The sequence below is a fragment of the Anolis carolinensis genome, chromosome 2, assembly GCF_035594765.1.
Source record: "Anolis carolinensis isolate JA03-04 chromosome 2, rAnoCar3.1.pri, whole genome shotgun sequence".
NCBI classification, from domain to species: Eukaryota; Metazoa; Chordata; class Lepidosauria; order Squamata; family Dactyloidae; genus Anolis; species Anolis carolinensis.
Window position 1 is genome coordinate 192,197,400 of NC_085842.1, and position 11,500 is coordinate 192,208,899.

At 41.5% G+C, this 11,500-nt stretch overlaps 1 protein-coding gene across 3 annotated transcripts in view; it reads right to left on the reverse strand.

Annotated features, from left to right (window-relative positions):
- The window catches only part of LOC103277740 (hepatic lectin), a 34,025-nt gene extending 24,060 nt beyond the window's left edge, over positions 1–9,965 (reverse strand). The window contains exons 1-2 of one of the 3 annotated variants that reach the window (XM_062971415.1): positions 9,215–9,965; positions 481–585 (exon numbers count right to left, since the gene is read on the reverse strand). In XM_062971415.1, the coding sequence (XP_062827485.1) occupies positions 481–585; positions 9,215–9,311 (202 nt within the window). In that variant the 5' untranslated portion in view covers positions 9,312–9,965. Of the gene's footprint in view, positions 1–480; positions 589–9,214 lie in introns of all 3 variants that reach the window. The other 2 variants (XM_062971414.1, XM_062971416.1) reach the window with 2 other exon arrangements.
- Positions 9,966–11,500: the final 1,535 nt, after the last annotated feature.

Below are 11,500 nucleotides of genomic sequence, written 5' to 3' on the forward strand. Positions count from 1 at the left end.
CACTTCCTCAGTATATGTTCTCTAAGGAGTTGTTGTCCATCCATCCCACAATTCAGAGCCTTTTTCAATACTGAGAATACTAACATTATTGGGAAAGAAATCCCAACTTCCTCTGTTGTCTTCTTCAGAATGTAATAAAAATGTAGATACTTTGTGAAGTTTTATTTCAGCTGCTATGGAACTCATTTACCAATGATTCTTTCTAAAGCCTCTTGTTGACAGCCAGCTGCCTAAAACAGTGATAGGGAATCATAGAATCCTAGAGTTGGAAGAGACCTTGGGGCCATCCAGTCCAACCCCCTGCCAAGAAGCAGGAAAATCATATTAAAAGGACTCCCCCAACAGATGGCCATCCAGCCTCTGTTTAAAAGCCTCCAAAGAAGGAGCCTCCACCACACTTTGTGTGAGTGTGTATAAGAACGAGTGTGTATAAGGATGACAAACCAACTGTGGCTCTTTAAGAGGTTGGTTCCCACATACCTGGAGACGATGTGGGAGGCACTGGTTCTCTTTGCTTCGCTTCTAATCTGGTTGCGGGGTCAACAGCCTCATATAAACTGTCTTCCTCAGGTTGCTCCTTGATACCTGCTGTGAAGAAAAGAGAATCTCCATAACTTAATTTGTGGATGTGTGCACCTATGCTACTTAGGCACTATGAATGTTTCCAGGAAAGAAAGGTGAGACTAAAACCATGATCTTATCCATATATAAACACAGACATGACTAACAACAATTACATATCAATAATAATAATAATAATAATAATAATAATGTTACACTTAATAATGTTACAAGTATGAACATGTGAAAACTGAATACACACAAAGGGTCAGGAAAATTCTCAAAAGCAAGCTCAATGGAGGCAACACCATCAAGGCCATAAACACCTGGGCCATACCTGTCATAAGATATACTGCTGGCATTATAAATTGGACACAGGCAGAACTGGACAATTTGTACAGAAAAATGAGAAAACTCATGACCGTTCATCATTCACTGCACCCTCGCAGTGATGTTGACCAGCTATATCTTCCTAGGAGATCAGGGGGCAGAGGACTCTTACAAGTAAAACAAGCAGTCAAAGAAGAAGAACATGCCCTGGCAAAATATGTAAAGCAAAGTGAAGAACCTGCTTTGACTGAAGTCAAAAATCAGAAACTCCTCAAAGCACAGCAGACAAAAAACCAGTACAAGAAAACCGCACTACTAGAGCTGACAGCTGGCACAACAAAACATTGCATGGAAAGTTCCTTGACAAAATTGAAGGAAAAGCTGAGAAGGAGAAGACCTGGCTCTGGCTCACGAATGGGACCCTGAAGAAGGAGACAGAAGGCCTGATCCTTGCAGCCCAGGAGCAAGCCATCAGGACAAATGCAATTAAGGCCAAGATTGAAAAATCAGCTGATGACTCCAAATGCAGACTGCGAGGAAACCGACGAAACCATTGATCATATCCTCAGCTGCTGTAAGAAAATCGCACAGACAGACCACAAACAGAGGCACAACTATGTGGCCCAAATGATTCATTGGAACTTATGCCTCAAGTACCACCTGCCAGCAGTAAAGAACTGGTGGGATCACAAACCTGCAAAAGTATTGGAAAATGAGCACACAAAGATACTGTGGGACTTCCGAATCCAGACTGACAAAGTTCTGGAACACCAGAACACCAGACATCACAGTTGTGGAAAAGAAAAAGGTTTGGATCATTGATGTTGCCATCCCAGGTGACAGTCGCATTGACGAAAAACAACAGGAAAAACTCAGCCACTATCAGGACCTCAAGATTGAACTTCAAAGACTCTGGCAGAAACCACTGCAGGTGGTCCCGGTGGTGATGGGCACACTGGGTGCCGTGCCAAAAGATCTCAGCCGGCATTTGAAAACAATAGACATTGACAAAATTACGATCTGCCAACTGCAAAAGGCCACCCTACTGGGATCTGCGCACATCATCCGAAAATACATCACATAGTCCTAGATAGACTCTTGGGAAGTGTTCGACTTGCGATTTTGTGATACGAAATCCAGCATATCTATCTTGTTTGCTGTGTCATAATAAAATGTTACACTTTATTTATATTCTGCCCTTCTCCCTGAAGGAACTCAGAGTGGATTACAGATATATAAACAGATACAGGCAAACATTCAATGCCTTGTTACAATACAATGAGACACCATACATAGACAAAGGCTTCTCCTTTCATTTCTGGCTTCTGGAGGCTCTTGGGATGGTGCTCTTTCACCATTTCCAAGCTGAGGAGCCTGTATGGTCACCTCCTGGCTGTCTGGCCGGCATGACTGCTAGGAATGTTTTTTGCCTTTTCCTGCTGAAGTGGTACTTATTTATCTACCCACATTTGCATATTTTTGAACTGCTAGGTTGGCAGGAGCTAGGGCTGACAGTGAGAGCTCACCCTGTCCTGCGGATTCGAACTGCCAACCTTCAGGTCAGCAGTTCAGCAGCACAAGGGTGACCGACTCTGGGGGTTTGGTGCTCATCCCCATTGCTAAGCCGAAGAGCCGGTGTTGTCCATAGACACCTCCAAGGTCATGTGGCCGGCATGACTGCATGGAGCCCCGTTACCTTCCCGCCAGAGCAGTACCTGTTCATCTACTCACATTTGCATGTTTTTGAACTGCTAGGTTGGCAGGAGCTGGGGCTAACAGCGGGCGCTCATTCCGCTCTTGGGATTTGAACCTGGGACCTTTTGGTCCGCAAGTTCAGCAGCTCAGCGCTTTAACACATAAAGTCTTTCCCTTTCCCTCAGATATATATTGGTAAAAAGGTTTCCATTTTTCTGAGTACGTCTACATTGATTTATCCCCCTACAACAGGGGTCCCCAAACTTTTTTAACAGGGGGCCAGTTCACGGTCCCTCAGACCATTGGAGGGCCAAATTATAGTTTTTTTAAAAACTATGAACAAATTCCTATGCACACTGCACATATCTTATTTTGAAGTAAAAAACAAAACAAAAAGGGAACAAATACAGCCTCAATGTTAATCATCATCATCATCATAAAAATAATAGAGGGTTGGAAGAGACCCCTTGGGATATCTACTCCAACCCCCTTCTGCTTTTGTGCACCACACCATAATCAAAGCACCGCTGACAGATAGCCACCCAATGACAACAACAACAACAACAACAACACCACCACCATAATAAACATGGTTGGAAGAGACCCCTTGGGCCATATAGTCCAACCCCTTTCTCCCTTTGTGAACCAAAACATAAAGCACCCCTGACCAACAATGGCAATAATAATAATAATAATAATAATAATAATAATAATAATAATAATAATACTGTAATGTTCGGGGTTGGAAGAGTGCTAGCCTTCAAGAAAAATGAATCCATGACAGGGTTGCAAAGGAGGGAGTCTACGTGGCAAGATAAAACGGGAGGTCTCTACCTTTTGCCACAGGCATGCCTCCATTGTTGTTTTGACTCCTCCATCCCAGGTGGGGGAGGAGGCGGAAAAGGAGCATGCAAGGCGAGCAAGGAGGCAGGAAAAGCGTGCACCTTTCCCTCCTCCCTCGCCCCGTGCAGGCCTTCGTCAGAGGCGGCGGCGGGAAAGATGCCTGCAGGGCGAGGGAGGAAAGGCGCATGCCTTTTTCTCGCCCCGTGCATCCCTTCCTCGGCGGCAGCGGGAAAGGTGTGTGTGGGACGAGGAAAAGGCATGAGCCTTTCTCTCTTCTCTCACCCCACGCGCACCTTTCACGCTGCTTTCCTCGGCGGCGGCAGCGGGAAAGCTGCCCGCGAGGTGAGAGAGGAAAGGCACATGCCTTTCCCTCGCCCAGTGCGGCTCTTTCTCAGTGGAGGCAGCGGGAAAGGTGCATGCAGGGCGAAGAAAAGGCGTGCACCTTTCTTTCCTCCCTCACCCCGCGCGCACCTTTCCCGTTGCCTCCCTCGGCGGCAGCAGCAGGAAAGCTGCCCGCGGGGCGAGGGCTGAAAGGTGCATGCTTTTTCCTCGCCCCGTGCGGCCCTTCCTTAGTGGTGGCAGCAGGAAAGCTGCCCATGGTGTGAGGGAGGAAAGCCGCACACCTTTTCCTCGCCTCATGAGGCCCTTCCTCAGCGGCAGCGGCCGGAAAAGTGCCCATGAGGAGAGGTTGACAAGAAACTTCTCCTCCTTCTCCACACCACACTTTCTTGGCAGAGGAGGGAGCCACCACCCCGGGGGCCGGATAAATGGCTCCGATGGGCCGCATGTGGCCCGCGGGCCTTAGTTTGGGGACCCCTGCCCTACAACAACATTAACATGTCAGTTTCTATTATTTCCCATATCTTTACTGTCCAACCTTCTGTAGTTGTTGTCTCTGTTGTTTTCCATTTTTGAGCATGTGAAATTCTTGCTACTCTTAACATGTACTACTGTATCCTCTTGTGTTCTTTTTTTTAAATTTGGTTGTCCAGTAGTCCTAGTAATGTAAGTTCTGGCTTGAAGTTGATTCTTGTCTTAAGAATATTTTGGATTACCCCATGAATTTGTTTCCAGAATGTTTTGACCTTTTTACAGGTCTACCAGATACGATAATAGGAATCTTCATGTATTTCACTTATTTTTGGGACCTTTATATATTTTTGATATTTGGGGTTGGTTACATGCCATCTAAACATCATTTAATTGACAATGCCTGGCCAAAGTTGAGAACCTAGAAAGCTGATGAAAAGGAGAATGAGAAACTGAGGCAGCAAAAGAGAGGAGGAAAGCAGGAGACAAAGAAAGCGAAAGAGGGAAAGTAAGAAGGAAAAAGGCACAAGAAGGACAAAGGGCGCAGGTGCTTAATCTGCACTTGCCTCTGGGCCCCTGACCCCAAGCCAGAACTGTCTTCGCGTGTTGTTGAACAATAAAAGGCTCCACATTTTTGCAAGGGCTCTCGTGGCCTCTGGGAGCAACCCCCATGCCCCCCAAACCCTACTATTTCATTCCTGTCTGTCCACTTTCTGGGGTCACTCAAAGGTGCATTAGATGTCAGAAGCAGGATTTTGAAAGAAAACTTTTTTAAAAGGATGCACCAAAGGTTTCTGGTGAGAATGTACAAACAGATACAGTAGAGTCTCACTTATCCAACACTCGCTTATCCAACATTCTGGATTATCCAACGCATTTTTGGAGTCAATGTTTTCAATATATCGTGATATTTTGGTGCTAAATTCATAAATACAGTAATTACTACATAGCATTACTGCATATTGAACTACTTTTTCTGTCAAATTTGTTGTCTAACATGATGTTTTGGTGCTTAATTTGTAAAATCATAAACTAAATTGATGTTTAATAGGCTTCTCCTTAATCTGTCCTTATTATCCAACATATTCGCTTATCCAACATTCTGCCAGCCCGTTTATGTTGGATAAGTGAGACTCTACTGTAGATAGCAATTGTGAGGCAAGGAGAAGAGCGGGTCCTTTCTTTCATATGTGGTGGATGTGCAGGAAAGCAAAAATAACTAGGATAAATAAATAAAATGGATGATGATGAGATTTATAATAATAATAATATATTTTTTTGTGTCAGGAGAAACCAGAGTTGCTTCTGGTGTGAGAGAATTGGCCGTCTGCAAGGACGTTGCCCAGGGGACGCCCAGATGTTTTAGATGTTTTATCATCCTTGTGGGAGGCGTCTCTCATGTCCCTGCATGGAGCTGGAGCTGATAGAGGGAGCTCATTCGCTCTCTCCCAGGGTGGGATTCGAACCTGGCAGCTTTCAGGTCAACAACCCAACCTTCAAGTCACAAGGCTTTTATCCCCTAGGCCATCGGAGGTTCCTATAATAATAATAATAATAAAACTTTATTTATACCCCGCCACCATCTCCCCGCGGGGACTCAGGGCGGCTTACATGGGGCAGAGGCCCAAACAACATAAGGACAAAATAAACAGCAACATAATACAAATCACAATATAAAAAAGATAAACAGTAATACAATATGAAACAAGAATATTATAACAGTTAAAACCAATCAATTAAAACAACAATACAAGGATAAAAAATTGCATTTAAAACACATAAATGGTAAGGCCATTATAAATACAAGATAGATTATTAAAAACCATCTGGGGCTGATTAGTTAATGACTGTTTCACTGAAGTTACAGAAAGTTTTAAAGCTGATTTGGAATTAAAACCAGAAATCTTTTTTGCCTGGGATTCTAGAGGAAGTTTTTGCTTTCCAAAAAGAAGGTGAATATGGCATATGGTGACCGTAACATCCTTTATGCAAAATATTAGAAAAATGTTGATAGCCTTTGAGGTGAAGATTGGTTTATCAAAGTGTTGGAAATAGCAAAAAGGGATACATGAAAATGTTTATTAAGGGAAGGTTCAGAATTTCTTTTTAACAGGTTGAAATTTAGGAAGTATTTTTTTTGAAAAAGATAATAAGATTAATGATAATAATAATGATGATCCTAATGATAATAGGATTTGAAGAATGAAAATTTAGCCCCTTGCTTATAAGGAATGAGCAGATGTACAGTTATTGGATTTTGTTTTGTAAATTGATACAGGTATGGATTGATTTATACTTAGCTGGCAATACTATTTATTTATTTATTTATTTATTTCCCCTATTTATAACCTGCCTTTCTCTACCCCCAAGGGGACTCAAGGCGGCTTTACATATGGCAACTAGACATATGCCTTTAGACAACAGACAGTTAAATACATTTAAGTTAAAAATTTAAAAATTAAAGTTAAAAAGCACATTAAAACATATGAACATTATAGGTAAAGGTAAAGGTTTCCCCCTGACATTAAGTCTAGTCATGTCCGAATCTAGAGGTTGGTGCTCATCTCCATTTCTAAGCTGAAGAGCTAGCGTTGTTCATAGACACCTCCAAGGCCATGTGGCCAGCATGACTGCACGGAGTGCCGTTACCTTCCCGTCGGAGTTAATCACTGTTAAAATCACGCCATCCATAATCGTAATCCGGGGCCGTTCCAAGAATCATTGCACATAGTAAAGGTAAAGGTTTCCCCTGACATTAAGTCGAGTCGTGACCGACTCTGGAGGTTGGTGCTCATCTCCATTTCTAAACCGAAGAGCCGGCATTGTCCATAGACATCTCCAGGTCATGTGACCGGCATGACTGCATGGAGCGCCCTTACCTTCCCGCCAGAGCGGTACCTATTGATCTACTCACATTTGCATGTTTCCGAACTGCTAGGTTTGCAGGAGCTTTCGTAGTTATTATAGCACTGTAGTTAATCTCCAAAGGTTTGACTCTAGAGCCAGGTTCTCACTTCCCTTCTGAAGGTCAGGAAGGAAGGAGCTGCTCTAATATTACTGGGGAGTGAGTTCCACAGCCGATGAGCCACCACTGAGAAGACCCTGTCTCTCGTTCCCACCAGACGCGCCTGCAAAAGTGGCGGGACTGAGAGCAGCGCATCCCCGATGATCTTAATCTCCTAGATAGTTCATAGGAGGAGATATGTTCAGACAGGTAAACTGGGCTGAAACCGTTTAATATAATATAATATGTTTATTTTCATCATTTTCATCTAAGTTAGAGGGAGTAATAATGGTAGAGTTCTATACATGGAAAATTGACCAGCTGGTCCTAAGTAACCTGAATCTTTAAACTCTAGATAATGGGATTAAATTGAGGACTTCTGGTTCTTGTATGCAAAATATAAAATACTTTCATAGAATCAGAGAGTTGGAAGAGATCTCATGAGCCATCCAGTTCAACCCCCTACCAAGAAGCAGGAAAATTGCTTTCAAAGCACCCCTGACAGATGGCCATCCAGCCTCTGCTTAAAAGCCTCCAAAGAAGGAGCCTCCACCACAGCCCGGGGCAGAGAGTTCCACTGCTGAACAGCCCTCACAGTGAGGAAGTTCTTCCTAATGTTCAGGTGGAATCTCCTTTCCTGTAGTTTGAAGCCATTGTTCCGTGTCCTAGTCTGCAGGGCAGCAGAAAACAAGCTTGCTCCCTCCTTTCTATGAATTCCCCTTAAATATCAATACATGGCTATCTTTTCTCCTCTCAGCCTTCTCTTCTGCAGGCTAAACATGTTCAGCTCTTTAAGCTCCTCCTCATAGGGATTGTTCTTCAGACTCTTAAAAGTAAACTACTTTTCCATTTTTAATTCTTTATTTTTAATTTTGTTTATTACTAAATAAATTTCCACCTCATACTTTATTACTATTATTCATAAATGAAATTCCCCATTCATGTTTGCGTATCTAATGTGACGAACGTATTAAATTCATAAGACTTCTTTAAGTCTACTGTATTAATCATATAAGTATTTTTTTTAAATGTAAAATCAACTTTAATATACCGTATATACTCGAGTATATGCCGACCCGAATATAAGCCGAGGCACCTAATTTTACCACAAAATAACTGGGAATAAGCCGAGGGTGGTAAATTTCAGAAATAAAAATAGATACCAATAAAATTACATTAATTGAGGCATCAGTAGGTTAAATATTTTATTTATTTTATATAAAGCTCAAATTTAAGATAAGACTGTCCAACTCTGATCAAATCATTATTCTCATCTTCTTCAATGTAAATGTGCTTATGTATCCTTTTAATAATAATAGAGTAAAATAATACATGTAATAATAATAATAATAATAATAATAATAATAATAATAAATAATACAGGAAAATAATACATGTAATAATAAATAGAGTAAAATAATAAATGCAATAATAATAATAATAGGATCAGAGTGAAATAATAAATGTATTATTAATAATAATAAAAATAGAGTAAAATAAATGTAATAGTAGCAACAATAATAGAGAAAAATAATAAGAATAATAATACCAATAATAATAGAGAAAAATAATAAATGTACCGTATATTCTCGAGTATAAGCTGACCCAAATATAAGCCAACCAGGACCCTCATCCGAGTATAAGCCGAGGGGGGCTTTTTCAGTCTAAAAAAAGGGAAGAAAAACTAGGCTTAAACTCGAGTATATCCAGTAATATTTACGGTTGATATTGTCTATGCTATTCACTATCCCCACTGATCATAGTATCACAGTTTATATCATTGCTTTCCTCATTGACTGTGATACATTTAGTGGTTCGTAGCCAGATTTTACTAGTAAATGGTTAAAAAAGAAAAGAAAGGAAACTCATCAAGGGCACAAAAAAGGCTTGTTCCTTGAGTCACAATTTGTCTTCCAGACCATCCGCAGGAGATCAATTTCTGTCCCATTTATTATCATGCGATGGACATACCTGGCTGGCTTTTTGGCTCGTGGTTCCTTGGCTCCTCTATCCCATGTTCATGTGCCTCCACATTGACATAGAGTCCCTTCCACGACGCCATTCTCATATAGACATGCTCCTTTCCAGAGTCCTGAAGTGTAATAATATATTTGCCAGCTGATCAGTGGGCAGCAAACAAGATGCAGAAGGATTCCACAAAAAGCCACGGCTGATTTCTGTGTGACAGAAATGAAGGAAGAGCCGCCCAAAGCTCCTAGTTATTGCAGAGTCTAATGACGGAAACTCTTCCCACACTCCTGCCATGTGTCCTGAAGTAGATTATGGTAGCTCCCCACAAGAGTCTGATGGCCAAAACTTCAGATCCAGTGACCGCATAGAGCCAGGAAATGCTGCTCGTTTAGTAACAAGTATGAAAACTTTTCATAAGAATGATCAGAATCCACCAACACCCCCCCCCCCAGCCATCATGGCTAGTCAAAAGTTATTCAAAAGGTCTATTTTCCAAGCTCTAGACAAGAGTTTTGATCAAAAAAATTCTGTTACCATATATATGTTTGCTAAATATCACACAACCCAAAAAATCATGGTGTCTTGGGTTTTAGGCCTCAGAGAACTGCATTGAACAGACCGCATCTGCTCTAGTTTTCTAAATATGGTTATCATGGTTTCCTGTGGGTTAGCAGATAGCGACTGGTGGATGCCATATGTTCTGTATCTAAAAAAAACTAGAGCTGATTGGGGAAAACTGGTGCCATTTTTTGAAATCAGCAGGCAGATGACACCCATTCCTAGGCAGATGACACCCAGCTCTACTACTCCTTTCCACCTAACTCTAAGGAAGCCCCTCGCATCCCAGACCGAAAGGTCCCAGGTTAGCTGGGGCTAACAGCGGGTGCTCATTCCGCTCCTAGGATTTGAACCAGGGACCTTTTGGTCTGCAAGTTCAGCAGCACAGCGCTTTAACACACTTCGCCACTGAGGCTCCCAAGATATGCATACTTCAAAAAAATCAAAGCTGGAATATCTTCCTCAAAAGTCCAGAACTATTGAAACACCTTTACACAGGCTTTTCTTTTAATAGCCAGGGCTGTGGCATTTGGATTATCATGATGACATTTTCTGTTTGTATTTTAATCTGCAGTATTATGCATGATCATTAAAGAGTTGGATGCATAGCAATACATACTCAGAGTAAACCCAATTAAATAAATGGAGCCCCGGTGACGAAGTGCATTAAAGCACTGAGCTGAAGACCGAAAGGTCCCAGGTTCAAACCCCGGAAGCAGCGTGAGCGGCCGCTGTTAGCTCCAGCTCCTGCCAACCTAGCAGTTCGAAAACATGCCCATGTGAGTAGATCAATAGGTACCGCTTCAGCGGGAAGGTAAGGGCGCTCCATGCAGTCATGCCGGACACATGACCTTGGAGGTGTCTACGGAGAAAGCCGGCTCTTCGGCTTAGAAATGGAGATGAGCACCAACCCCCAGAGTCAGACATGACTGGACTTAACGTCAGGGAAAACCTTTACCTTTGGTGATGTAATATTATCTTCTATATAAACAACTTTTAGTGGCACTTGTTATACAAGCTGCAAACGAAGGGAATTATGGTGTCGTATTTAACATCAATATAAACTGGGTTTGGCTAGAAACAGTGGTAGATCATAGCCCCGTCCCTATGGAATCTCTTACGCAGGGGTCCCCAAACTTTTGAAGCAGAGGGCCGGTCCACAATCCTTCAGACTGTTGAGGGGCCGAATTATCATTTGAAAAAAACAAAACAAATTCCTATGCATACTGCACATGTCTTATTTGTAGTGCAACAACAACAACAACAACAAAAATTACAATATTTAAAAATGAAAACAATTTTAACCAACATCAACCTATCAGGATTTCAATGGAAAGTGTGGGCCTGCTACTGGCCAATGAGATAGTCAAGTTAATTAGGATTGTTGTTGTTGTGTGCCTTCAAGTCATATCAGACTTTGGCCGAGCCTAAGTCTAAAATTAATTATTTATTTACTGCATTTATTTACTACATTTATATCCCACCCTTTTCACCCCGAAGGGGACTCAGAGCAGCTGTATGTACATACAATATATTATATTATTAGCATAACACAATATTAGCATTATATATTACTATATTGAACTATACCACTATACTATTATATACTATGTAATATATAACATATACTTAATATTATTATATGGTATTACTGTTAATATTATATTGTATAACATAATATTATTATCAATATTATATGTATATACAATATATTATATTATTAAAACT